Raw genomic sequence first — 25,908 nt, forward strand, 5'->3', positions numbered from 1 at the left:
CCTGCTCCACTCACTCACCTCTTTGTTGGAAGACAAAGAGAAAAGTCTTCCATAGGCAGACAAGGCGTAGTTCATGGCGATCTACATTGCTGGATTCCCATTCAGTTTTGATCGACAGCAAGCAATTCTCTGTAACCGTAAAAGAAATATTAACACGATGTCTCTGGAGCAGTGGAGGGATTGTGTTTCAGCATCTTTTCCACTGCTCTGTGTCAGACAGCATTGTAGGTTTTGTGTTTTGGGTCTGCTGTCCTTATTGAAGCCTATTGTAATTCCAGCTCATGAATGATCCGAGACCTGCTTAATGCACCACCGGTTGACAGTGCAGTGCTTTTAGAGAGATCCGCAGTAAAAATCACTGAGGAGAAATACGAGTGCATATGTACAGACAGGCCGGCTGCATTTGTGGCACCGATATTGCCAGTGTTAATTGTCATTACGCTAATGAATGGCACGGCACTTGAAATAATTACATGTAACCTAACATGAGTGCAGTCTCCGAGTTGTGTAAATAACCCATAAACTGCGCGGGCCTGATGCACGCCCTCTTGCCATAACTGATTGCGTTTAATTGGTGTAATTATGAAACCCCTTTCATGGCGACGGCGGCACGCGCTGCAGCGAATGGGAAACAATGCGCCGTGGCGGAAATCGAAGGCCCTGCCAGGGGGGGTCCTAACACGCCCCGGGAGCGAGCCGCGCCAACGCTGAGCTACCTCGCCGTGATCCGCCATTGCCCCCGTCCCGCTGCCAGCACACTGGTGTAAGAGCGGCTAGCTGCTCCTCCAGACGCCTGTCAGAAAGCGGCCATGTTGCGCCCGTTAATCTGTCTCAGCACTCAGTGTTCCCCCCCCCCCCCCCCGTGAGGAAATCCAAATGGCACGAGCCCCGCCGCGGTGTTTGCATCAGCCAGACGCTGCTTCCTCGTCACCATAATCTGTGAACTGCTTTTGGAATGCCGTCCATCTTCAACTCTCATTTCAGAATTCATACATTGATGGTATTGTATCGTTTTATCTGTTAAACCAGAAGTAAAACCATTAAGCTCATGCTTTTAACTCCCAAATGGCACACTCATTATATGCAGCATATAGCTTTTTACGCTATGCGCGGCTTGTTTATTTTATTTTTTTAGGTAGTCTGTTCTGTATTTTCCTAATCCCTGTAAATCGCCCTGGATTTTGTCACATGCAAAATAAATTCACAAACGAATAGCAGGAAGGGACTTGATTGAACACTTTAATGGTGTTACACAGGAGACTTGTGTTCCTGAGGTTCTCTGAAGGGCGGATACAGGTGGGTCTGTGGCCAGGGAGGTGAGAGGGACCTGGCATCAATGTCGGCGATGAAGCTGGAAATCCGTCCGGGAGCTCATTTCCAGAACATTCTGTTCCTGCGCTCATTCAGCTGGCTCCAGCCGGTACAGTGGAAATACACGTTCCGCTTACATTGCATTTTCGAGCAGGCAGAAATCACAAGGAACTGCTACCCATTAAATAACATGCTTTTTGTTTGCTTGCATCCACTGGCCTTCGTATTATCAGGAAAGAGCTCACAGTTTCCAGATGAGATCTGTTACAAGGGACTGGGTCTTCTCAGAATTTCACCAACTTCCTTTGAAATTCACCTTCACCACATAACTTCACCCCATAACCTGGTCACTTTCATGTAGCTGGAATTACAGCAGATTGCAGTTGGACTTTTTATTCAGTGCAGACCATAGTAGTTTGATGAATAATCCATCTTAAATTGTGGCTAGCTGTGTCTTTGTTTTATGGATAACTACAGTCTCAGTCCCTTCACTTAGTACCATATTAATATACGTTATTATACAACTTACAATTTACATGCTCTTTGAAAAAATATGTTTAAAGTACTTGACTTGATTAGCTTATATCAATGAAATAGATGGTAACCAGGCGATATGTACAGTATGAATAGCATCTCCCTAGTGACAGTTTTGTTGTAGCGACTGTAAAGGTAGTAGTTGTTTCTTAATTATATAAACGGTGGGTTCTTGCAGTCACTAGGGAAGCTACTGTTCATTTTCAGTGTGTCTTCATGCTGTAGGACTGTGATGTGATGATTGGCGGGTTGTAGAGTGCCTTCCTGGTGTCTTCCCTCTTCGACAGGGAGGAAAGTTCTCCTCATCAGTTCTGTTGCCCATCTTCTGGAAGTAGCAGTCCTTCAAGATAACGGGAAACGTGGGATGATGTGGCTTCTTCCCTCTCCTTCCACCTGCTCCTCCTCCTCCTCCTCTTCCTCCTCCTCCAGTATTCTCCTCCTCTTCTTGCCTTCTCCTCTCTGCACCCAGAGAGACGTGTCTTCCTTCCTGCATTGTTGAACATTTTTTTCCTGGAGGCTAATCTGAAGTGCTGCATGGTGATTCTGACCTAGGAACCACATCTGTAATGCATAAACATCACATAGTCTCTGCTGGTTGCATTTTCTGTAGTGTATAACAGTCCTACTGCCTCTTCTGGTTGCGTTTTGTGTCATTTGTATCAGCCAGTACTCCTCTTTTTGTTGAATTTCTGTAACATATAACAGTCAGACTACCTCTCCTGGTTGTATTTTCTTTAATGTGTAAAAGACAGAGCACCTCTTCTGGTTGCATTTTGTGTCATTTACTAGAGGTAGAACAGCTCTCCTGGTTGTATTTCCTGTAATGTGTAACAGACAGACCACCTGTTATGCCCAAATTAGTGTCATTTTCTGCTTGTATTTTCTCTAATGAATGAGATAACAGTCTCCTCTTATGACCCAATTTTCTGTAACAATAACAGAGAGGCTCTCTTTTGCTCATAGTCATGATTGATGACATAAAAGTAGACATACCTTTGTACTCTGTTCTCTTCCAATTGTTCTCTTTTATTCTGGGTCAGCCAATCAACCACTGTTTCAAACCTACCAAAAACAAGCCTTTTTCAGGCCTAATGGAGTGTGTGCTCTCGGAGAAGTTTGCATGTGTTTGTCTGCATTTTACGCATTCTCCTGCATTTGATTCAGTGTCTTTTGAGTTCCTGTATGTGTATATTTTAATGGCACGATGTATATTTTAATGGCATGCAAGTATCTGAGCCAAAATCAATAAATATCATTTTTCGTCTATCCTTTAGCATATCCTCTTCTACCTGCTTGGCATTCCAGTAGTAGTTAGCAGATGACTGATGAATCAGCTGGACTTCAGTGACATTTATTTTGACTTTCATGTCTTTATGGTTTATTGAATTGACATACCGCGCAAAAAAAAAAGCTTCAAAGCAAAGAACTGAACCCACCAAGCCTTTTAAGTTCCATGTGACTGCAGCGAAATGAACAGCTATTAAAGCCTTTTGCAGACCGCGAACAGCATGCACTGTTTTTATTAGTGTACTGTTTTCTAGTATACATCTTCATCCCGGAGATGTATGCAGCGTTGGCATCTTTAGGAATGTTTATTATTGAATGATGTGTTTCTTGCCCCCTTGCCATAATTGTGTCGTGGTGCAGTGGATGATTATCCACAAGCCCTTCTCAGTGGTGCAGATTAATGTTTTATGCAGGATGAGTGACAGTAGGGGATTCCTACAGGTCAGGACACTGTGTCCTCTCTGGAGCTGATCAGTCCTAGAGTAATCTCTAATCAAGCTGGCGTTCCTGTGGCAGCTAAAAAAAAAACTAACCGGAAAAACCTTCATACAAATTACATTTCTCAACTTGTGACGACAGCAGTTGGTCTACGTTTTTCCTTTTTTTATCAATTAAAATTACGTAAATCCCACTTTCATTACGAAAAGGAACTGCAACTGTGATTTTATGAAAGCCTGCAGATGAATGAATTTAAATGTATTTATTTATTTTTTTTTTCTTGCAACTGTTTGTTTGTTGATTTGTTTATTTGTTCGCGTGCACTCGTGGGGTTATTTGGAACCAATTAGCTGAGATCCACATGCCTGGCACCAAATTGGGGATTTGTTCAGAGAGCGCTTTTGGAAAGCATGAGCTGGCCTTCATGAATATTCATTGTGTTTAGGACTGAAGGGCCTCATCACTTGCCACTAGAGGGAGTGCAGCTCAAGGGCTCGTGCAGCTGCCTCCTCGGTGGGGGTTAGATGAGCTGCATTGAGGCTCTGGAGGGCATGCAGTTTCAGAAAGATGTATCTGCGAAAAGCAAGGATTGCTCAAAGACTCTGGCTTTAGACGCTTTTAGGTTTGGCTTATTAGTGCATCAGCCTGGAATGTTGTAGTGTCGTAGCAGGTTACAAAAACTGTCTGATTTCTGCTTTCTTTTCAATTAAGTTCCCAGAGGGGGAAAAATATATATATAATTGGAGACCCAAATTTAGAATTTCTGCCTTCCAGAGGACAGGGAATGTTTGGGAAATGTGCCCCGGAGTGGACCAATAAGAGCCACCAGCTGCATGACATCATTAACACTGTTGCCCTGTACTTACCAATCGCGTGCCCGGGGGGGGTGTAATTGGGGGTTGTGATCGCAGACGGATGGCGCCCTAGGCAGCCACCTATATCACATTTGGCTGGAATTGGCCCTGCCTGCTTTCAAAGGCCCGCCTTGACGAATTTCTCCCCTCTTTCTGATGAATAGTGATCGCAAGGAGTCTTTCTTTGGGACCGTGTGCTGTGGAAGACAGGGAGTCGGTTGTTTTAGTGGAAGCGGAGCGAATCTGTTTTATCTTTGCCGAGACGCTTCATGACCTCTCCGTTTTATCTGTCTTATCTTCCTGCAGGCCGGTGTCCCTGAGCGCTGCGCGTTCTTAAAGGCAGGTGTGATAGGAGCACAGAGGGGCAGTTCAGTAGCTTTGGGCGGGGCCTTTGCCAGGGAAGCCCCAGGCGGCTACGCTCCGGGCCACGCGTGAGGGCCTCGGCCGAGCAGGCGGCCGTACGAGGGACGCGCGTGAGGATCGGCCTGGGGCCTCCGCTCCGATGAGTCCGGTCTGGAGCTCAGCTGGCCCGAGTCCCTCGCACAATAGCTTCAATTACACGCCTACCCACCTCCCCAGGTGTCGGCGCCTGTCCGGAGGGGTGGGGGGGTGGAGGGGGGCGTTTTGAGGCCATTTCAGCGCCTCTGTTTATCGACTTTCTGCCGCATCCTGTCGATGAGGCGATGATAGCGGCTCCCTGGGTCACTTAGCGCCAAAGAGGGGGCGGGGGTGGGTTGTGGAGGGGCAGTGGGTTATGTGGCTGTGCCTGCTCTCTGTGCCGGATGAAAGGGTATTAGACAGAGGAGATGTGGCTGCCCGTGTGCTGCGGTCTGAGGACAGGGCTTCATGGGCTGAATGGGGCTCCACAAAGACATTCAGTCACAGACCTAAGACTGTCAACTTTATCCTAGTAAGAGCACATATCATTTAAGCCTTTTTTATATATAGTCCATTCATACAGCTGGATATTTCACTGGAACAATTAATCGCAGTGTGGCACTTGAGAATCAAACATGTAACCACTGAGTTACACGGGCATTTTCCTAACCATTACATTACATCACCAACCCAGCAGTAAAACATATACAAATAAGAACAACAAAAAGACTAAGGCTCACTCACAACTGTAAACACATTTCAGCGTACAGTAACTTTGACAGGAAAGTTACGAAGTTGCATCAAATGAAGTAAGATACAAGAAACTTGTACTCCTGAGGATATAATGCTGACATTTACAGTATCATATGATGTGTGTATCTTGTCTAGAACAATGTCAGCTCTTCGAGCACCGTACATATTTGTAATGAACCTTTTGTATGTCTTAGGTGTGTGCTATGTTCAGCTGGCAGAGCAGTGCTTACCATTGCAATTTTCTTCAGCCTCGTATTATTTTCATTCACAGTGAGAATGCTTAACCTCTGCTTTTCTTTAAATGGTTTTTAATGGGAATAATTATGTTTCTCATCCGTGGTGATTCCATTTAAAGCGATGCAGTATTTTTCCTGTCTTTTATTACAGTTTCTGTGTCGCTGCAGATGGGCTTATCCATGGGTGATTATTCCACAGAGGGGAGTGTGTAGTGACTTAATGGCAATAATAAGAACCGCTGGAAGCCTCTCTGTTGATATTATTTTTGCGAACTGAGGTCACCGGGCAGAATATTGCTATGAAAATACGCATGTTTGTGCAACTGCCGAGTATTTGCATATCAGCTGCGTCCTGCGGCTGAGGAGTTGGGCTGTGTTTGTGCAGCGGGCTCTTCAATGCAGAAAGGCATTCTGGCACGTGCTTTTTCAAATAATCATTTCAGCGTGCAGTAAAATCCAGAGAACGTTGGGTTTCCTTGAGAAAAAAAAGAATGCATAGCATGTACATTCATGTCATGTAACCCTTTACGCTAAGCGATGGTCTGGATAGCCAAAATAATCAGTGGGGCACGTGATACCACATGGCTTCAGAGAATCAGGCTGCTCAAAGACTGTGTCCTGTTACTGAGCGTAACGATAATAAAGACCGGTGTATATGCAGTACTCTCTGGCTCCAGAAAGTGAGGCAATGTGTATGGTTGTAGAGTATGTCTGCATGTCTGTTCCCTCTCGGTTTGCTGCTGGCTCCGGGTTCGATCAGGGGATTTCAGACACGTGGCTCCTTCATTGGTTATCGCAGCGCATCGCATCATCTGCGGAATGCTTCCAGTACGCACCTGGTGTCTGCGTTTTGTTGCATACGGTAAGAGTTACTTTCTGGGGAAACTCAGCCCATGACGATGTGTTGATCGTGGATATAAGTGTTTCAAAAGAGTCTCTCCATAAGGTTATCATCATTGCTCCCGTACATAAGTGCTTTTGCTGGTATCTCTTTAATCCTCCACGGTGTTACGACCAGATCTGCGTTACGGGCAAATGGCTCACCGGTTATCATCTCCGGAAAAAAAAGATAGCATGGGTCTCAGCTCGAAGAGTGAGAAAACAACAGCCTTGCGCTCCACAGAAAACGGACAGATTGTTTTACGAATTCAAATTGTGACGGGGGTTCTGCAATTGTAACGGTAAGCTCCACCACTTTCATGCCTGCCCAAAGTGTCGTTTTAAAAAAGGCCTCCTTGTCTCGTATTGACGTTTGTAAGTAGCAGTGCTGGAGTGGAGATTACCCCGAGCGCCTGCCTCTCAGAGGAAGCCGGGATAAATGCCGCTGATTGGCTTAATTTAGCGGCCCTCTCCCCCAGCAATCAGGCTATTGTCAGTCGCGCTTCGCTTTTTCCCGGCAGACTCAGGTGAGATCAGCTCAGCCGTTACGCGGAGTCAGGGAAGTGCGTCTGAGACCGCCCTTCGGCGGCGCGAAGCGCAATCAGACGCTCGTCTTCGTTTCGACTGCCCGTCGCCCCGACAGCCGGTTCAGGAGCCGAGCGTGCGTCGTCTGACGTTTTTTTCCGCTTCAGAACACGGCGAGGCGCTCGCGTTCCGAAGCGGCGGCGGACGGCTTTGTCTGAGGCTTCGCCGCACGCTCTTTAAACGGCCGTCTCCTTGGGATGAGTTCCACCCCCCCCCGCCGTCCCCTCCCGTTCCGGCCCTCCAGGGGCCAGCGAAGGAGGGGGAAACGCATCGGTACCCAGGAGGTGAGCGGCGCCATTAGCGCCCCGGCCCCCCTGAAGCTCATTTGACGGAGCCTCTGCCGCAGCTGGGTCCCCCCAGCCAGCCAGCCAGGAGCACCTGGTGTGCGTACGCCCCCGCTAATGGCTCAGGCAGGCCCGGCGTCACCTCAGTCAGCCACCCTCCCTCCCTCCCAAACACCAGCTGGAACGAATGTGCATCCTGCAGTTATTGCTCTGAAAAAGAAAATAATTCAGCTTGTGTGCTCTTGAGGGGAGAGGCTGATCTGCCCTTAACCAAACCCAGTCAGGTCCTCACCTCCCCGTTTCACACAATATAGAGCATTATTGGCAGCAGTGATTTGTGCACGCACATGTTCAAATGTTAAAGCTTATTTGCCATTTCCAGACAAGTTCATACAGAATTGATGTTTATTATGTGCAGCCTTGGTGCTTCCAGGGAGGTGCTGGTGATTGGCGAGCATGGTGTGTGAGTGCGGTGATGACCTCTGACCCCAGAACAGCAGGAGAGGCTTTGTGAGAGGCTGCAGGGGTCCCCTTTGTCCATGTGCTGCATTGTGTGTATACAGTGGAAAGATGGCACACGTCCACTTAACAAGCTCTGCTTTCTCTCCCTTCTTCTCTTTCTCTGCCCTGCTCCCTTTCTCCTAAGAAAAAACCCATTTTTTTATTTTTATTTTTTTCCAGGACAAAATACAGTGTTGCCAAAACATTATGCAATCAAATGGGTTAATGGAGCCATTAAAATTGTTTTGTTTGTTGATTGTTTTGAAGGGTAATTAAAACTAAGGCAATAAAATAATGAAATCACTGCTTTGTTGCTATCTCTCTCCCCCCCTCCCTCTCTCTCCCTCTCTGCCTCTGTCTCTCTTTCTCTCTCTCCTCCCCCTCCCTCCCTCCCTCCCTCTCTGTCTCTCTCTCTCTATCTCTCTCTCTGCCCATCCCCCTCTCGCTCGAAGGCTCAGGCCACCCGTAATCAGGTGTTCCCTGTGCCGAGCGGTGATTAAGGCATCGTAAACGTCTCAATCGCGGCCGCCGGAAGATGGCGGCCGGGCGCGGCCGGGGAGGCCCGATGATGAATGCGCTGGCGTCGCGCGTGCCTTCTGTTCGGGCCGCCTCGCTGAACGGGCCAGACAATGGCCCTGTTTACACAGGGGCAGGGGTACGTGGGTAACCCCACTCTCGGCTGCATTCACGCAAGGGGGAGGGCCGCGCAGTAAAGGAGAGGAGATAAAACAGAGCAGCCGATTACTTAACAAGCAAACGACCGAGCGAAGATTCTCAAAAGCCTGAGCGGCCCTTTGTCTGTCTGCTCGGACAATATGCTCGCTTTCTTCATGGACTTCCCTCCCCGAGTGGCCATTTTAAAACTGCTAGGATACCAAACGTGCCGCGTTGTTATTCATCACTTTTAAATGCACTTACTCCGACAGCGCTTCTGTAACACATTCAAACTCACTGCTTTCGTTAGATCGTCCTGTTCTGCCTGAGGTTGTAAATGCTTGCATCATTCGTTAAGATCAAATATTGCAGAATTTAAAACACAACTCGGTGTATTTAGTATTTTACTGTCTCTCAGTATACCCATACAGAATTGCTGTTGACTGTAATAAAGGCTTATATTTTTTATGACGCAGCCCAAGAAGCACTTGTCCGGCGTTGTGGTGAACATGCATTAAGCCCAAACTAGGGGGAATAAAATAAATCATTTTAGACAGGCCATGTGTTTTTCATTTCCATTTCTAATGGCATCCGTCCCTCGGGACTTCAGCTGAATTAATCTGAACGCGGGTTTACAAGCAGCGATGTTTATCGACGTTGCTGCAAAATTAAGTGCAACTTTACATTAGTGAATATCCTTTCATTTAGACACTTGTTTTGATGACAAACCCATTTAACCCCATTAGTAGCAGCTGCTGTTTTTGGTAGTCAGAATACAGTAATATATTTGGAGCAAAAGACTAACTGTGCTAAAATACCTTTGGTAGTTCTTGCTAAATTTAAAAATGATCACTAAACACGTACTTGTATTCTTAAATAAATAACATACTGGTCCCAAAACAAATTTTAGAATTAATTCTTACATTCATGATGGGCTTTTATGCTATTTTAATGTTAATTTTCCCAGTGATAATTCCTGATGGCTTTGTTTTCAGATTTGAGGTCATAAAGTCTCTTGCACTTGTCTTTCATTTGTATTTTCGCTGTATCTACAAAACCTGCTCAAAAGGACAATGAAACGACACCAGAAAGGCACCAACATTGGGATTTAAATAATCTTTTTTTTTTTTTTTTTTACCTCTTCATCAGTACTGAATGAAGGTGTGATAAATAGCGATGGTTTTGTGTGTGTGTCAGTGAAGACAGTTTGTAAATGTGTTTGTGTGTGTGCGTGCCTGTGAGCACGCGCATGTCTTTTAGGCAATGTCTTGGGAACTTCTTCCCAAGAAACCCGACTGATTTTCTGATGTTTTGGGCTTAATCGGGTGGCTGTTTTCATTCCCACTCATGCATGAGTATCAGTCTCTCTCCTGAACGCTTTGGCATTCCTCAGGGGATTACACCAGCGAGGGTGAGACCAAATTCACTTTGATTTCCTCACATTAAGGAACCACACGAGATAAATCCAGTACGCCTTTACAACTAGTAGATGTTTTTTTCTGCCTGCTAACTTCACATGCATTATCACAGAGGGAAATGCACCAAACCCACACAAAAAAATGAGTGAACGGAATGGAGAAACTGCAGGTTTGTGTTGCGCGTTGTGAATACTGCTTGCCCCCGACGTGGCCTTTCTCTCCGGCGGTGTGAAGACTCATTTCTCACCGTCTTGGCGCACACAAAGGGCGCTCAGTCCTGTCCGGGGTTCGCCGGGCTCTCTGGGCCACGCGCTATTGACTGGCTGTCTCCGAACAGAGGCGACCCACGCCTGTGCCAGGGAGTGAGTGAAAGGAGGCCGGCGGTGCCTGGCGGGGGGGGCGTGAGAGGGGTCCGGGAGGCCTGGTCCCAGTCAGCGCTGGGGTGGGGGGGGAGGGGGGGGGGGAGGGGGGGTGCACCCCTCTGGCCATGCATGACGATGAGGATCCCCCCTACTCCAGCGCTTTAATCTGCTAATGTGTGGACTCAAACCACACTGCTCATCGCTCATCACTCGTGTTTGGAGCCCCTCAATAAACTGCTGTTGCTTTTTGGGTGTCTTTGGTGTTTATTTCATACTTTGATCACCACCCACGTCTTCACCCACATTACGCTTGCATGTGACTGTGTGTTATGCAGGATGTGTCAATGAGGCGCTGTGTCCACGCACTGCATAATGCTCCCAAAAACACTTATTTCAAGAGCATGAAAGGAAAGGCAACATCTCGGGTCCCGTGGGCATCTTCGCCAGGCGATGCAGAACGCTTCCCGTGAAAGCATCACCCACTGTCATCTTTATCAGCAGCTGCGGTAGCTTCATCAGTGCTCAGTGAACTGTTACGCCTGATGAGGGGTAACAAACCTCCCGTTTTCCCCCTTTTTGCCCTTCCGTTGCCCTTGACAGCATTAACCCCGGGTATGCAAATGAGTCCAACCTGAATACATTTTGTTTTTCAATGCGAGCGATTTGGCGATGGTGAGATTCTCTGCGCATAGCGGAGGTGGGCATGTGCTCCACAACTCGAGAGCGTCCGTCCTCCGTTTTCCCCCCCCTCTGACCAATCAGCAGTTCTCATCAAGGATCCATTTGCAGTTTTTATCGCCGTGTTCCCGTTGCCCCAGCAACCGGGCATCAGCGTATCTCCACGAGGCTTTGTGCGGCCGGCCCCCTTTTGCCGAGCAGATCCCCCCGCTGCGCGCCATGTGGGTCTGGTGATTAGCCTTTCTCCGCGCAGCCCCGACTGGCAAAGGGTGCCGGGAATTAGATAAAGCATAATTAATACGCCGGTGGAGGGGGGCCATTGTTTGCATTGTCGTGCCGCTGGAGCGTGGTGAGGCCGGTCCGTGTCACAGGCGCATGACAGACAATGGGAGCAGCTGTAATTCAGCGCTGAGGACCTGGGGGTTACAGGGAGAGAGAGAGAGAGAGAGAGAGCAGCACCTCCTTTTACCTCCTTCCGTTAGCCGGAGGCCGTACGGCACCGGCCGGACCGCACGGGCGCGAGCCCACACGGGAGGCGCTGAGGGACGGAGAGCAGGGGGGGGGGCGGGGACAGGAGGCCGGGGGGTGAGAGTGTGAGCTCTGAGTCGCTGCAGTTCCGCACACCCGCGCGGCGCCTGCTGAGGAGGGAGCAGGTCCTCGGTGACCGGGCGGGTCTGCGTGAGGGGGGCGGGGCTGCGGGGGTTTGGGAGGGGGAGGGGAGGGGAGGGGAGGGGAGGGATGCTCCCCGTCTGCGGGCTGAGGAGCGAGTGACGCCTCGTCGAGCTCCCGGCGTGTGAACCCAGGCGTCCGTCAGGCCTGGCGAAGCGCGATTCCTCCAGAGAAGCGCAGCCCGCGATGCTGCCGTGAGCTCCCTCACCTCACTGCTCCGCTCTGCCTCCCCGCCACAATGCTCAAGCTAAAAGCCTTCTGTCTGGATTACTGGCAGTTCCTCTGTCTGCAGCCGCTCAATGGCTTTTACAGAAGGTAAGGAGAAATTTCATATTCATGCATTTAAATAGAATGCTGACTGGGTTATTACCACCAGCACTTACTTCTTTTTGTTGTCTTTCCTGTTTGCCCAGGCCATTTGTACTAAGTTAAACACGTTCCTCTGTGTTTTTATGATGTTTATGTGAGTATGGGGTATTATAAAAGCTCTTTGTCAAGTGACCATAGTATTGCTTACTTTATGCAAAACATATGCATTATTCCTTTTATATAGACAGTACTGTATCACTGACCTTATAATGTGTATGTACAGTATAGAGAATTTCCAGCAGCAGCTTGCGCTTTGCAGGGTGGGCGTGTGTGAGATTACCACATTGCCTGACTTGTGTGGGATGCCTGGTGAGCATTAATTTCCACTGTTAGGAGAGCTTTTTAAGAGTTCATTGTTCGGCTAATTGAGCCGCCCCTCACCTCACACCCCCCATCCTCCCCCTCCTGCTGGTACAGCGCCCCACTCTCCCCCCCGCCCCCCCCGCCTCTCGCCCCCCAGCTCATCTTTGTGATGGGACAGTGGCGGGGGGCAGCGCTGGGGTGTTCAGGGGGACGCACAGACCGGGTAGCCCTGGGACACGGGGGCTCCACACAGCCCAGAGAGTGCAGGTACAGCTGTGGGGCTAACAGTGAGCAGCATGGCTCCATTTCCTACTCTCGTCTGTGTCAGTTCTCTCTGCCCGTCTCTCAGATATGTGACTGCAGTCTCCAGGTCTATAGAGCACACACACGGAGCATGCCAGCTCACACCTCCTCCATCTCTTTGGTACATTTCTAATCCCACTTCTTTATCCTTTGTGCATTTTAAATGCCAAGAGTTGGCAATTATTTTTCTGTGTATGTATTGGTGTTTTTTATTTATTTTTGTAGCCACTGCATCACTTTTGCATCACGACTCTCAAACTTTGTTCTCCAAGACAGCTGCAGTGTTCTTATAGCCTGTATGACAGACATACAAGGAGAAAAAAAAGAAAATGATGAACGCACGGAAAAGTTCAGAGGGCTCTATTGGTGTGCTTGGATTTCCCCTCTGTAATATTCCCTTAATTATTTTCATATAAGAGGAAAAGTCAGCTCTGTTGTGAGTTCACCTCGGAGCGGATCAAAGCTCTTCAGTTTTAACTACATGCAAATGAGAAGTTGGAAGTGTAAAAAGCCTTCAGCCCTGGAGGAGGTGCATCTCTCTGTGCGTGGATTGAACTGTCAGACACCTTCTGGGCCCGTTATTTATGAACCTGCCCTCCCCCCGCTGGTTTCCCCTGTTTGTGAGAGTTATGGCTATAATGTCTTTTAGCTCCTGGCTGCTCTGCTGTATATGGTGATTTTTATTCCATTATAGGCTCTGGCTGTTGAGGAAGCATCTTCCCTCTGTTCTTTCTCTCTCAGTGTACTTTTCATTTGCATTTCTGCATGCAATTATTTGCGTGTGTGCGTGCGTGCGTGTGTGCGTGCGTGTGTCAGTGAGTGCGTGCGTGTGTGAGTGTGTGCACATCTAGTTCCTTCCACAGTCAAACTACTAAATAAGGCTCTTGCAGTTTGTTCACCTGCAGATGTGTGCGGGAGGAGTTCTGTTTTTTTTAATGTGCATTTGCCATCACTAGTGCATGAGTGAGTCTGTGCCCCCCCCTGAGAGAGTGGATCAAAGGGCAGAGACATCATACATTTCAATCCGGGGGACAGAATTAAAGGCATATTGTACTTTGTGCCACGCCTGATTGGGTGAATAAATAACGGCTCTGCACAAAGCGCAAGGTGACTCTGCAGCGGTTGCCCCTGACTACTGTAAGAGCGTGCGCTGCTCCGCTGGCGTGCTCGCCCCCCTCCCCCCCCCCGTGTGTGCGTGGGTCGCCGCCTCGCATCGTGCCGTCTGCTGCTCTGATCGCACGTGGGGCCAGATGATCCCGCGCGCGTCTCTGCTGGAGGATCTGGCGCTTTGTTCGTCCTCCCTTCCCCATCACCCCCCCCCACCGCCCCCCAGATCAGGAGGTGCCAGACACCAGCCCTGCGTGTTTCCCCTCCGAGCGGCTCCGCTAACCTGCCCGCTCGCACGCTTTCACAAACCTCAGGAATACTGTACCAAAGCCGCGTTTGAGAAATGGGAAAATGCAAATGTCTGTCACTAATTAGTGTAAATAATTGCTTGGTTTTAAGCCCAGGGGATTTGGCAGGAGCTAACGCTAGCGAGCATGTGGTCCTCCAGTAATTGGCTTTTCATGCTCATCCTCAAACTAAAACATTTTAAAATGCACCACAAGACACTACAATATCTCATAAGCCTTCGCCTGAAATGGAGGATTCATTAAACTATTCTAATGCTGTGCACATATGTTTTGGCATCCTGCCCATGGGGGTGTATATAGTTATTGTTTAGGGTGCAGTTTCCTTGGTTCCCCATCAGATATTAACAAGAGGTCTCCATCTTCTGCAACCCCCATTAAGCTGGGGTCCTGGGAGAGCTGATAAGAGTGGCAGCTCCATGCTCAGTTTTGGGGAATGGGTCATGCATATTCCCTTTGACTAATACAGCTGGAGCTATTAGGCCCTCTGAGGCATTACTACATTCTGGGTGATTTTCAAACTCTGGTCACTGGATTCTCAAGTCTATAAATCACTTGGTAATTTACAAGATTTTTGTGGGCATTTTGGCCTACCTCTGCTTACTGAGTAATAAATGTACAACTGTTTTTTTTATGGGGTTTTGGATTATTTGTTGAGGCAGGTCAAGTAAACACAAAATAATGTGTTCTTGTACAAAACAGGGTGTTACCATATGGAGACATTGTTGGATTCATTGTGGTTTCATTTTAAGCAGGCGGTGTGTAAGGTGCCACACAGAGGTAGTTTATAGTCATATCCGTGAATGCTTGTTTCTCAGTTGTGTTGTTGAAGTCGGCACAGTGCCACATCCTGGGATGAGCTCTCTAGTGGCGTTAGCGACAGAGGCTGCTCTGAAGTGTTCTTTTTGAATGAGACCATCCTTCTCCATTGTTTCATTTCCCCGACACGGTGTATTACTTAACGAGGTCTCTGACCCAGGTGTAGCTGTGCATGAGAGTGTGCTTTCCAGAAACAGGAGAGAATGTTTCTCGTTGTTGTGGCCCATTAAGTATGCTCAAGATGAGAAAGAAAAACACATTTAAAAAAAAAAAAAAAAAACTGCATAATTACCTCTTCATAATCAACGCATTATGCCTAATGAATTAATTTCTGCTTTTGGCACATTTTCGGTGTTTGATGGTCCTCATTTTCCTCTTATAATGTCTGATTGAGTCGTCTCCTTCGCTTTATGGCTGTCTTAAAAAAAGTCTGGGGGGCGGTGGGTGCTGTGTAGGGACCAATAGACAAGCAGGTTTGTTGGCAGGCTCGCTGTGGTCGTGAACTGGATGGGCCTTTCTCACACTGCCCGGTTTTAGGTTGCCAAGCACTGAGGCCATTATGAGGGAAGGCTAGGAGCTGGGATAGGGAGCGGTTTGTGTTTTTAGCTCTGGCAGCTGTTCAGGAGAGCGATTCGGGGCCCTTTTCAGCAGTGAAAGGAATGGAAAATGTAAGGACCCGTTAAAGGCGTAAGATGGATGGAATGTTCCGGAGGTCAGAAAGACCAGCGCCTGTGCGTCACGCCGGGCAGACGTGACCGCACGTCGCGTCGTGTGCGGACGGGCACGGGCCTTCCTGTACCGGTGCGTTCGGTTTTGACGGCAGGGGCGGCTGAATGGCTAACTGTGCGTGTGCGCGCCACTCGCGCTGCCAGACGCGTCCCGTCCCCACTGCTCCCAGAATTCCCTGAGGCAAAGCAATTGTGACTTCACCCGAAATGTGTCAGGAACTGGCGAAGCCAGTGACACAGTGATAGATGGCCCGACCGTGTCTGCATGTATCATTTTCCGACGCGATGGTGGATTTGCTGTGGTAGCCGCCTGACCGCTCTTTTCTGGAACCTTCCGTCAGCTCCAGGGCTTTGGGCTGCCGTTGTCCTGGCAATGGGCTCTTCCCCTGGCTGCTGACTGAGGTCCCCAGCCCAGTTACCTGCACTGTGACTGCTGCAGGCTAAGACCACTGTCCAGACCTCTCTGGAAGCGAGGAGCCACTGCTCAAACCCCTGTGCTGTGTGGCCGCCAGCTCCGACAGCTGAGGAAGAGCCACCCATGAGCCTCGATTTCCCCGTGAGCCGACCACCCAGAAATCCCATTCCTCGAGGTTCGCCGTACACCCGGCCTCCCCCTGCCCCTCGCGGGCGAGCCGCGCGGAACGGCCCCCGCACCTGACCGGCGCTCCGCTGCCTTCGCGTCCTCCCAGGGGGGGGCCTGGCTCCCGTCCCCTCCTCCACCTCTCCCTCATCCCTTTCTTCTTCTTGGCCGCTGAGCCAAGCGCAAACGCGCCCCGACTGGTGCTGGAGAGCCGCGTCCTCCGGGGAAATATCCGTCAGACCAGCTGCTCCCCCGCTTCCCGCCTCCGGGGGTCCCGTGTCGCATCTTATCCGCGCGGAGCCCGCCTTCGGGAGCCGCCGCTCAGCCCTCCCGCGCCTCTCTCTTACATAAGCCGCTATCGGGAGTGCGCCAGCCTTCGCGCAGCGCAGATGTCTGCGTCCAATGGCTTTGCAGTGGCTTTAGACGCGGAGCGCTCTCTAAGCACGCGCGCCATGCTCCGTGAACGCATCGTCTGTTTGTCTCTTTGAACTGCGAATTGAGATAATGTGGGTTTTGATGTCTATGTTAGTAAAGTCATGCACTTTGGTGTTAATTACAACTGTGACGTGTAGTTCTGTGGATCTCGCTGTGCTGTATTTACAATCCACTGTGTGTTGCATTAATTTATTTTGCAGACATTCTTATCCAGGGGGACTTACAATGTAGGGGAACAGAAATGCATTCACGTGAGCAGTAGTGACAGGCCTGGGCAACAACATTTCCAGACCAGTGAGTGTATATGTAACATCACTAAAGCCCTAATGCAAATTAGCTGTTGTAACCATATATACAATTAGCACATATGCTAACTATACATGTTCAGCACATGCATACAAACTCAGCTTTTTTTACACATTACTAGTAGAGAAACTCAGTATTACACTTAGGGTGTTTGACTGTACCCTGATCTGTACTGTATCTTTCATATGTAGTGTGGGGGGTGCAGATTGGTGTGTTTATGGTTTTGATTTCTTTCCCAGTTGTTTGGCAGCAGGCAACTGAGGGCTTACACAGGCTGGGTCATATCAAACAAACTCCTGCTTGCACAGGCGTCCCTGGCCTGACTCATGAATATGCAGCTAGAGCAAACTGGAGTGCATTCATTTAGTCTAATCTCCTTTAATTTGATTCCTTTACTACGGCAGTAAAATAAATGTCTGCCCTTGTCTTTGTTATCTGTGCAAATAGCACTTTGCATTTTTTTCATATTGCTTCTGTCTGTTTAGTTTTATACATTTACAGTGCTAATACTACAATATCCCACAGTCTATAATATTATCACATTTTAATCCATTCATGTGTTTGAGCAGTTAGTACCCCACATTCACTAGTTTTAATTATCTCCTTTAAATCTCCTTTAATTTAGTGCCATGCAGATACGTAATTCAGTGGTGTGCAGGTTTCTGCTTTAAGCAATCTGGGTTAATCTATGTTCCAGTTTACCATAAGAAAACTCTTTTGTCGAAATTGATAGGACTCAAGTGAATTTCAGAGGGATGGGAACGTAATTTTATGTGCAGTTTGTGTGTAATTACCTTTGCCACAGAGCACCATTTAAGGCCACTTTTGCATTGCACTTTCTCTCCCGTGTACCCTCTGCATGGTGCTCTCCCCCCCCTCTCTCTTCCCCCCCCCCCTCTCTCTCTCTCTCTTCCTCATATATTCAATTTTGCCTCTTGTACTTTCTCAATAGCTTTTCTGTTGCTGTAGCATTTGGGTTTAATTTAGAACAACATGGGGTTTTCCAGTAAAGAAAGCAGCTCCAAAGCCAAGCACTGCTTCGTTCTTCTGAGGAACCTGATTATGATGTCATGGCCTCTCTGGCGGGTCTGGAAGGAGTGGTCGCCGGGCATGTTCAGTGTCTTGGCTGAACTCACACACCGTCAACGGTAAACAATCCCGTGTTTAGATTCCATCGCACTACTCCCTGTCATGGTATTAAGACTGACTTAATAGTATAAATGGTCCTCCTCGAGCTATGAACTTAAACTCAACCCTCCTCCCACCCCAACTCCATGGGGAGGTGTGTCACTGTTGGACTTGGGCCTGATTTCAAGCCTCCTACAAGCAGAACAGCCCAGCCAGCCACCCCACAGACAGCTGGGAGTTTAGACAGTCCCAGCCAGATGATTTAGGGTGTATTATAGTCCACAACTAAGCAATATGGAAAAGGAGGAGGTCTTAGGGGGTGTGTGTGTACGGCTTGCATTAAAGAAGTAAACTGTAGACTCATTTTCCTAGTGTAGCGCTCTTAGTGGCTTTGCCATACTTGGTAATGCAGGAGCGCGTACTCTTGGTCTTTCGAAGGACACAGTGGAACAGGGATAAATACAGCCAGACGAAGGGCTCACGCGGAGCAACAACTGCAGAAACTTGAGCTGCGGGAGAAGGAATTAGTCATTTGTTCTCAGGAGGGTCAGAACCGCGGGACAGATTTGGAGGTCCTGGGGAGAGTGTGAGAGAGAGAAAGAGAGAAGAGAGAGGGAGAGAGAGAGAGAGAGAGAGGAGTGTCCGCGTGTTTCTGAGCTGGCAGACGCTGTTTCCGGGTCGGTGACAGCCCCTCGCCGTGGTGTGTGCCTGAGACTTTTCTACCCTCGGACCAAAAGACCTTCCAGACCAGTCTCAAGTCTCCAGATGAGCGATGTCACTGCAATGTGGAATCTAATGTGGAAGTACTGCATTTCTGTGAGGACAATGAGGTAGGATATCCCCTTTCATCAGGAACGAGCTGGGCTATGGAGAGCTGGAACAGGCTTCTGACCTGCCGCGCCTTCTGATTGGCAGGAGAGTAGCGAGCCCGGACTCCGTCTCATAGCTGTCACCTGTTCCGCACGTTTGAAGCATGGTCAGATTAACTGTGTGGGCGCTAACTCACTCATTCTCATGAATGGCTTACGGAGGGCTGCAAACTGAAAGTTGATTTGGTCTGTTTCACTTTCGTATTGACACGGTTTTTAGAACAGTAGTTGGAAGTGACTGCCATGTATTTGTTGACGGATTGATACCTGCCTCATTGTTTAAGAGCTGCAATTGAAACATACCTGAAGAACCTTAAGGTTTGTCAGTAACTATACTGTTCATTTGTGGTTAATCTCTAAAATCCGGAATGATGCGTTTGTGTACGGGGATGTCCTTGATATGTAAGTACGCAGATTCTATCCTATTATCGGAATCAGATGTGGGAGTTTCAAGGAGCATGTTTCTCTGCAAGCAGTGTTTATGGAAGTGCTCCAGGCTGTCACGTGTGCTTACAGCCAGCAGAGGACAGAATTTCAAGGACTCTCTTTTTAATGTGTTTATCAGCAAGTGTGCTGGGACAGTAAGGGCAAAGTTGAGCATTAAAAAGGGATCTGAGGAGCGATGTGTGGCACTTTGCCTCATTTATAATCCTTTATCTTGTTAACTCATCCAAAGGTGTCATATAGAGCATGCGGATGTTTACAAGGGCCGTGAGTAAAATAACAGTTAAAGCATTTATGGCCATGGTCTGTTAGCTATTCCAGACAGCAAGGCTTCAATTAGTGGCTGTAGGGTTAGCCCTGATCCTCCTTAGTCAGCAAATTATCCGATCACTACCCATAAATTGTATGGTCTGTAATTCAAATCTCGGGGATTGGCCAGGCGCGGCTAAAACTTTGTTTTTACAGGAAGCTGCTGTTTGCTGGAGTCAAGCAGGGTACGTATTTTATTGAATTTCGAAGCCACATCTGGTACATGTAAAAATTCCTGTATAACTGTATAACAGACTTTTTCCACTGTTACTCATGCTTGTAGTGTGTCAGTTTCCCTTTACATGGGTCTCCGTTGTCTGACGGACTGTCTCACCAGTACCCATATACCAGCACTTGCACGCACGCACACACACCCACACCCACACGCACACGCACCACAGATGTTTGATGTGCTTTAAAGTGTAAAGGATGCTCTGAAGGGCGGGTCCCATGGCGACAGGCAGAGATGGCACTCAGAAGCCATGTAATCATCTAGCATAAGGAAATATGCAAAGTCCTGTTTCATGTCCAATTTGGGATTCCAATCAAGCCGACCTTTAATTATCAAGTTCTCCTCAGAAGAGTGGCTGTGCATTAGCGTGGTGTTAAGTCTCATTCCTGCCACCCCCCCCCCCCCTCCCCCCATGGGCTTTACTTACACAGTAAGTACCTTCTTGGAACCTTCTCATTTGGGACTGGGTGGGAAGCATTTTGGAAGTCTGCTTTTGCCTGTTTGCTTAAGTATTCATTTTGTCTGCTTAGTTAAGTATTAATCCTTTGCACAGTGTTTGCTGAGTCTGAGGGATTGTTTATGCGATGGCTGGGCGAAACAGCGGCTCTCTCCGTACTTTTGTCCGCAAGCAAATCCATCCCGCAGGAGGAGGAGCATTCCTGAGGCCTGGAGTCATGCTTGCCAGGGCCTTTCATTTCCGAACGTAGGCCTCGCTCACGAGTTTATTCCTTCTTTCCCCTCATCCACTCTGTTTTTCCTCTGCCCTGTTTGGGTGTCTGCGGCCTTATGCCCAAGCATGTGTCCTCCTGGTCACGCCACGAAGACGAGACCGCGGCAGCTGGAGGAAATGCCTTACCTGTTCCCCCTCGGCGTATCCGTGATAAATTCACCTTCAAACGCTTGCCCTTTTTTTTGTAGCGAGCCCTCCACCCCCCCCCCCCCCCCCCCGGTAGACTTTGATGGTTTGTCTCGGAGCGAAATGTTTTTCAGGAGCTCCGGCAACTTTTAAAAGGCTGCCTTGAAACAGTAGAGCCGGGGCAATTTGATCCGGGGCATTAAAGCGGCTGCCCGTGGAAGCAGAGGGTATTATTAATTTACTCTGCGTCCTCAGCTGAGCCGGCAGTGCCCGTCCGTGTCATGTTCTCTTGCCCTCTCTCTCTCTCTCTGTCTCTCTCTCACACGATTTTTCCGAGTGGCGAGGAAAGCAGGGGCTCTTCTGCTTTTTCGCTGAAAGGCGTTATGAATCCGCCAGACTTCCTGAGCCTCCTGTGAGTAGCGCTCTGGCTGTGTCGCGAGTGGGACTCCAGCTCAGCGTCTGCTGACTCCGCTGTCATTTTCCACGTCTGTGAGACGAGGGCTCGGGTGAGGAGGAAGGGGTGGCCGGGGGTGGGTGCGCCCTCCTGGAAAGCCGTCTTTTGGAGGGGATAAATCTCCCCTGTTTACCACAGCGCTCTCCTCCTCGGAGAGCTCTTTCAGAGGGGGCCAGACTGCTTCCGGCTGCGCAGCCGCGCAGACAGCCGTTCAGACAGCCGCGCAGACCGGCGCGTAGACGTCCGTCAGCCGCCCAGACCTGTCCACAGCCAGGACCTCCCCTCATTGGGCAAGTGCAACAGCACCGGACTGTCAGCGCGAGCTGAGCTATACTAGCCGTGCCTGCTCTTTGGAATACGCGTGTGTCCGCTCCAGAGTGAAAACCACAACAGGCGGTTTGTTTTTGTTTTTCCTTCTTTCCCCCCCCCTTCCTACTGCTTGTTCAGCTGACCGAAAACAAACGTCAACTCGTTTCGAGCGGCGGAGAGGCCAGTTAGATCTGCTGTCTCCACGTCTGGTGAGTACTGTAGATCCACCTCGAGTGGAACAGGCCCACACTGCGGGACGTGTGTGACGTGCATTTATTTTGCTCTTTTCTTTCGTGCGAAATGTGAGAAAGTGCGCTTCGAAAAAAAAAAAAAAGAAGAAGTTTGATCTGTCTTTTACGCTTCTTTTCCTTTTGTGTCTCCTCCTGGCTTGAGTCAGCAAGGAATTTCACGGTTTCATCCTGACTATGCCAGGAATTCCTTTCATCGTTATAGAGTTTTTTGAGAATTCAGTGAGGCTTATTTTGTGCTGGTTTGTTGTATGTGAAAAATGTGATTTAAGAGTTTAAGAGGTAGTCTGTCCTGTGTATGAGAATGTATCGTGTTTGGAAGTCATCTTAGCAGTCTTTCTGATTGCAGTTTGCAGGTGTGGAGTGCGTAAGGATTCTGTTGAAGTAAATGTATTGTGATTTTGAGGTGAAGAGTTGTGTCCTCTCTGGAGCCCAGTGGATATTTATATTGGGACAGGCAGGCTGTCTGAAGGAGAATTAGCTTTGAATTTACTGTGTGTGGGACCAAGGTCTTTTAAATGAATGGTTTCAACTTATGCTGTTTCTGACAGACCCTGCCTGTGCTTCTGATACTGTGCTTCTAATTAGCTCTCATGAATATTTTAATGCTTGCGGTTCATGTTTCTACTGGTAGAGGGAGTTTCATTACTGCCCTTTGTAAAGGGTGTTTTTTTTAAAAGAAGTGTCAAGATTTTATTTTAAAAAGATATTTCTATTTATTTTCTGTCATCCTTTTTTTCTGGCTTCCCTTCTCAGAGCTCCTGCACTAGAAGATAAATCCTATAAAGCATTTGCTGTGCACTTAGGGAAAGGAAGATGATGAACTAAGCTAACAAACTTAAAATAACTAAAATGGCCTTGTGTGACTGTGACTGTCAGTTTAGAATCAACAGAGTACGGCACCAGGGTGACTGTTTAGACATGAACCCTTCTGTAAGCATCAAATTGAAGGAAATTTAAAAAACAATGTCCCAACAAATTTTTAATTCTCCCAAATACCAAATTCATGGGTGTACTGTGGCTTTTAATATGAATGGTATTTTACCATATCTTTCCTTTAGTAAGAAAACTATAAGTACTATAGAAAGCCTGTGAATGAAACAGCATGTTTTTGTACATCTCTGATGTAAAAGAACTGGGAGTGTGGGGCCTGTAGTCTTTTAGGCTTTCATACTTCAAAGGTTGCCTGAGTCAGAGTTGGACAGCAGTATTTTCCTCCTACGTGATATTTTTGTAAGTCAGTTAAACATTGGTCACAGCTTGTTGGAGCCCATATGTCAACATTAACAAGTTAAAATCAGTCCAGTGTTGGAGTGCCATTCTCCAGAAATAACTTACTTTTTTTAATGATCTGAAGCACTACCTTTCTATTGAGCCATTTGTTAGATCAATTCTAACTGACTTCAGGCTGTGAAGAGTCTAGTCAGCAGTTTTAAAAAATAAATCTTTATTTACCACCTTTTCTCCTTGGGTTGCTTGCCTGCCATCATATTTTCCCCAATAATTCATAAAATTAGATTTAATGGATTCTACAGCTGTAATGCTAACATAAAATCGGGACAGCCGTGCACCACTTTGATAAGCCACACAGGCAGAGGAATAGCTTATGCACAATAAAATTGTTTTGATGAAAACTGGACCGGCACAGAATGATTGCCTCCCTTGTGGATTATGGTGCTCCCTCGCCACCCCCACCGCACTGCCCCCAGGCCAAGGTCAGTCCCTTTATGGCCAGAGCTTGGGCTGCCCTTATCTTCCACCTGGGGGCCTCCTCAATCTTTTATACAAGAGTGGCGGCCATTTTCCTCGGCAATCATTCAAAATTTACGGCTACAGTGACCTCAAAGCATTGACTGGGTCAAACCATCTCCGACCCCAACGCGACCCCACCCCCCACGCCATCAGCACGCCTCCGGTACCGCCATCACGATTGCGTGGCTCTTAGCTTAACCACCACATAGACCCGTAACCGTAATGTGTCAGAAATGGGAGGGAATCTACAGAGAATTATCTAATTCACCGGGGAGGTCGAAATCCCTGTTTTGAGGCTGACTTCCACCCAGTATTTGTGATTTAGCCCGCCTCACCTTTCCCATTTAGGAGTACAACTAGCTCCCAGCGGGACGCTCTGCAGTCCATTATTTTCACCATAGGGAGCTAATGCTTATTGCAGACATATTTTTGGTGTTGGTATGAGAAAATGCAGTGTACTCAGAGTCCATGGAAAACTTGACTTGAACTTAAAAAACAAAACAAACAAGCAAAAAAAAAAAGGAACATGTGCAATGAATGGCCTTCTTTTCCAAAAGAGGAATCAGACCACGATGTCTCATCACACGGCCCACCCTTAGCCCTGCTAGCGATGCAGCGGTCACATGCTCTATTATGTAACGTTTAAACATGGTAATGGTTATAATGTTGCCAGAAGAGACAGAGTGGCAGGTCAAGTAGAAGTCTCGTGAAAGGGAAAATGAGATTGGCTGAAAAGAAAACGGAGCGGCGGAAGACGGCGATAGAGATCTGTACATTCTGAACAGACGCGGCTTTAATCAAAACCTCAAAGAGCACTCTGACGTGCCCCGGGGTGTTTCACAGCGTTCCTCTGCGGTTGGGGAAGTGCAGGGAGTGGAGAGGAAAGGAGAGATTAGGCATGGTCATATGTCAGAAATTCTGATGCATTTTTAGAAGGAAGGTCTTTTTCTGGCCCGGTGGCTGAGCAGACTTGTCATCTGGAAAGGCTGAGAGAGAGAGCACCCCAGGCCCACGTGATGCGGTATATGTGGAGGGGGGTGGGGGGTGTAACCCAATATCCACTCCTGGAGGGCAACCTAAGACCTGTTGTTGAAGAACCACCTCGCGCCTCTCTCTCTGAAGTCCCCTTGGCCCCGCTGTTGCGGAGAAAAATATCCACTGTGATGATTATTTTCACAGGGTTTGTGTCCAGCGTTTTTGGCATCGGCTTAATCGTTTCAGAGTTGTGGTGGAGTCGTTAAAGCAACACCGCAATCTGTATCTCTTTTGGGAAAGGCCTGTTTTTCTTTTCGTTTTTTAAAATTTATTTGTTTATTTTTTGGGACAAAAAAAATGGGGGTGGGGAAAAACAACACACGAAAGAGCGCAGACTGGTACCCCTGGAGCCTGTCCCGAGTGACCTCTATGGCTGAAATGTTAAGAGGCTCAGCGAGGTTCACAGTGTGTTGATCCTGTGCTGAAAAGCCAGCACACACTCAGACGATAGGGACTTTACGACTTTTGTTTGTGGAGTGTCAGTTTTCTTGGTTCTTGGCAAAATCTTCAAATAGTTTGAAATGTTAAGAGAAGTGGAGAGAGGCATCTGTAGGGCACTCATTGTTTTTGTAACCTCTGTGTAACAAAGGTGTTTTCTTCCAGTGCCGCTTTCAAATACATCAATATCGTTGCATGATCTGCCAGGTAAATTATTTTCTTTTACTGTGGAAGTTTGTTGATATCGCGGTGTTGTACCTTAAAGCAAATCGAATTCAGACATCAGAGTGAATTTTTATTATTTTGTGTGTGTTCCATAGAGCAGCAGTTGGCATCTGCGAACTTGGAGACTATTACGTTACAGTCATTTACCGCAGTATTGGAACTGACAGTTTGGTTCAGAGCCTTTGTGGTATATTGATTTAAGGATTGAGGGCGTAGTGGTTTATTGCCGCTGCTGGGTTTTCAGAATAATACAGCGCGGGGAGCTATTCAGCCTCTGGAGCACACACCTGATCAGATTGCATTACGCTATGGAGAGGAACAGAAAGGAGACACGAACAAGAGAAATGGCTTGCCCATCAATGTAGAGTCCCATTAATTGGATGCTCTTCGGTACAGAACAGTAAATGTTATGACAGTGCTGTTAAAATGCTAGAGAGTTTCTTGTGTATCTCTGTAAGGCAGGAGAGCACTTTTGTGTTCTAAGGGACTCTGGTCTTCCTCCATAAAATGTGCTGGGACTCCGGCGTAACACC

At 48.0% G+C, this 25,908-nt stretch overlaps 1 protein-coding gene across 4 annotated transcripts in view; it reads left to right on the top strand.

Moving 5' to 3' along the window:
• Positions 1-25,908, top strand: part of iqsec1b (IQ motif and Sec7 domain ArfGEF 1b) — a 178,385-nt gene that overhangs the window by 90,687 nt on the left and 61,790 nt on the right. The window contains exon 1 of one of the 4 annotated variants that reach the window (XM_035387610.1): positions 11,899-12,136. The exons of 2 other annotated variants lie outside the window; for them this stretch is intronic. In XM_035387610.1, coding sequence (XP_035243501.1) covers positions 12,060-12,136 — 77 coding nt within the window. In that variant the 5' untranslated portion in view covers positions 11,899-12,059. Of the gene's footprint in view, positions 1-11,898; positions 12,137-18,912; positions 19,035-25,908 lie in introns of those variants that run through there. One more of the 4 variants, XM_035387612.1, reaches the window with a different exon arrangement.

The sequence above is a fragment of the Anguilla anguilla genome, chromosome 13 (assembly GCF_013347855.1).
Source record: "Anguilla anguilla isolate fAngAng1 chromosome 13, fAngAng1.pri, whole genome shotgun sequence".
Lineage (NCBI taxonomy): Eukaryota > Metazoa > Chordata > Actinopteri > Anguilliformes > Anguillidae > Anguilla > Anguilla anguilla.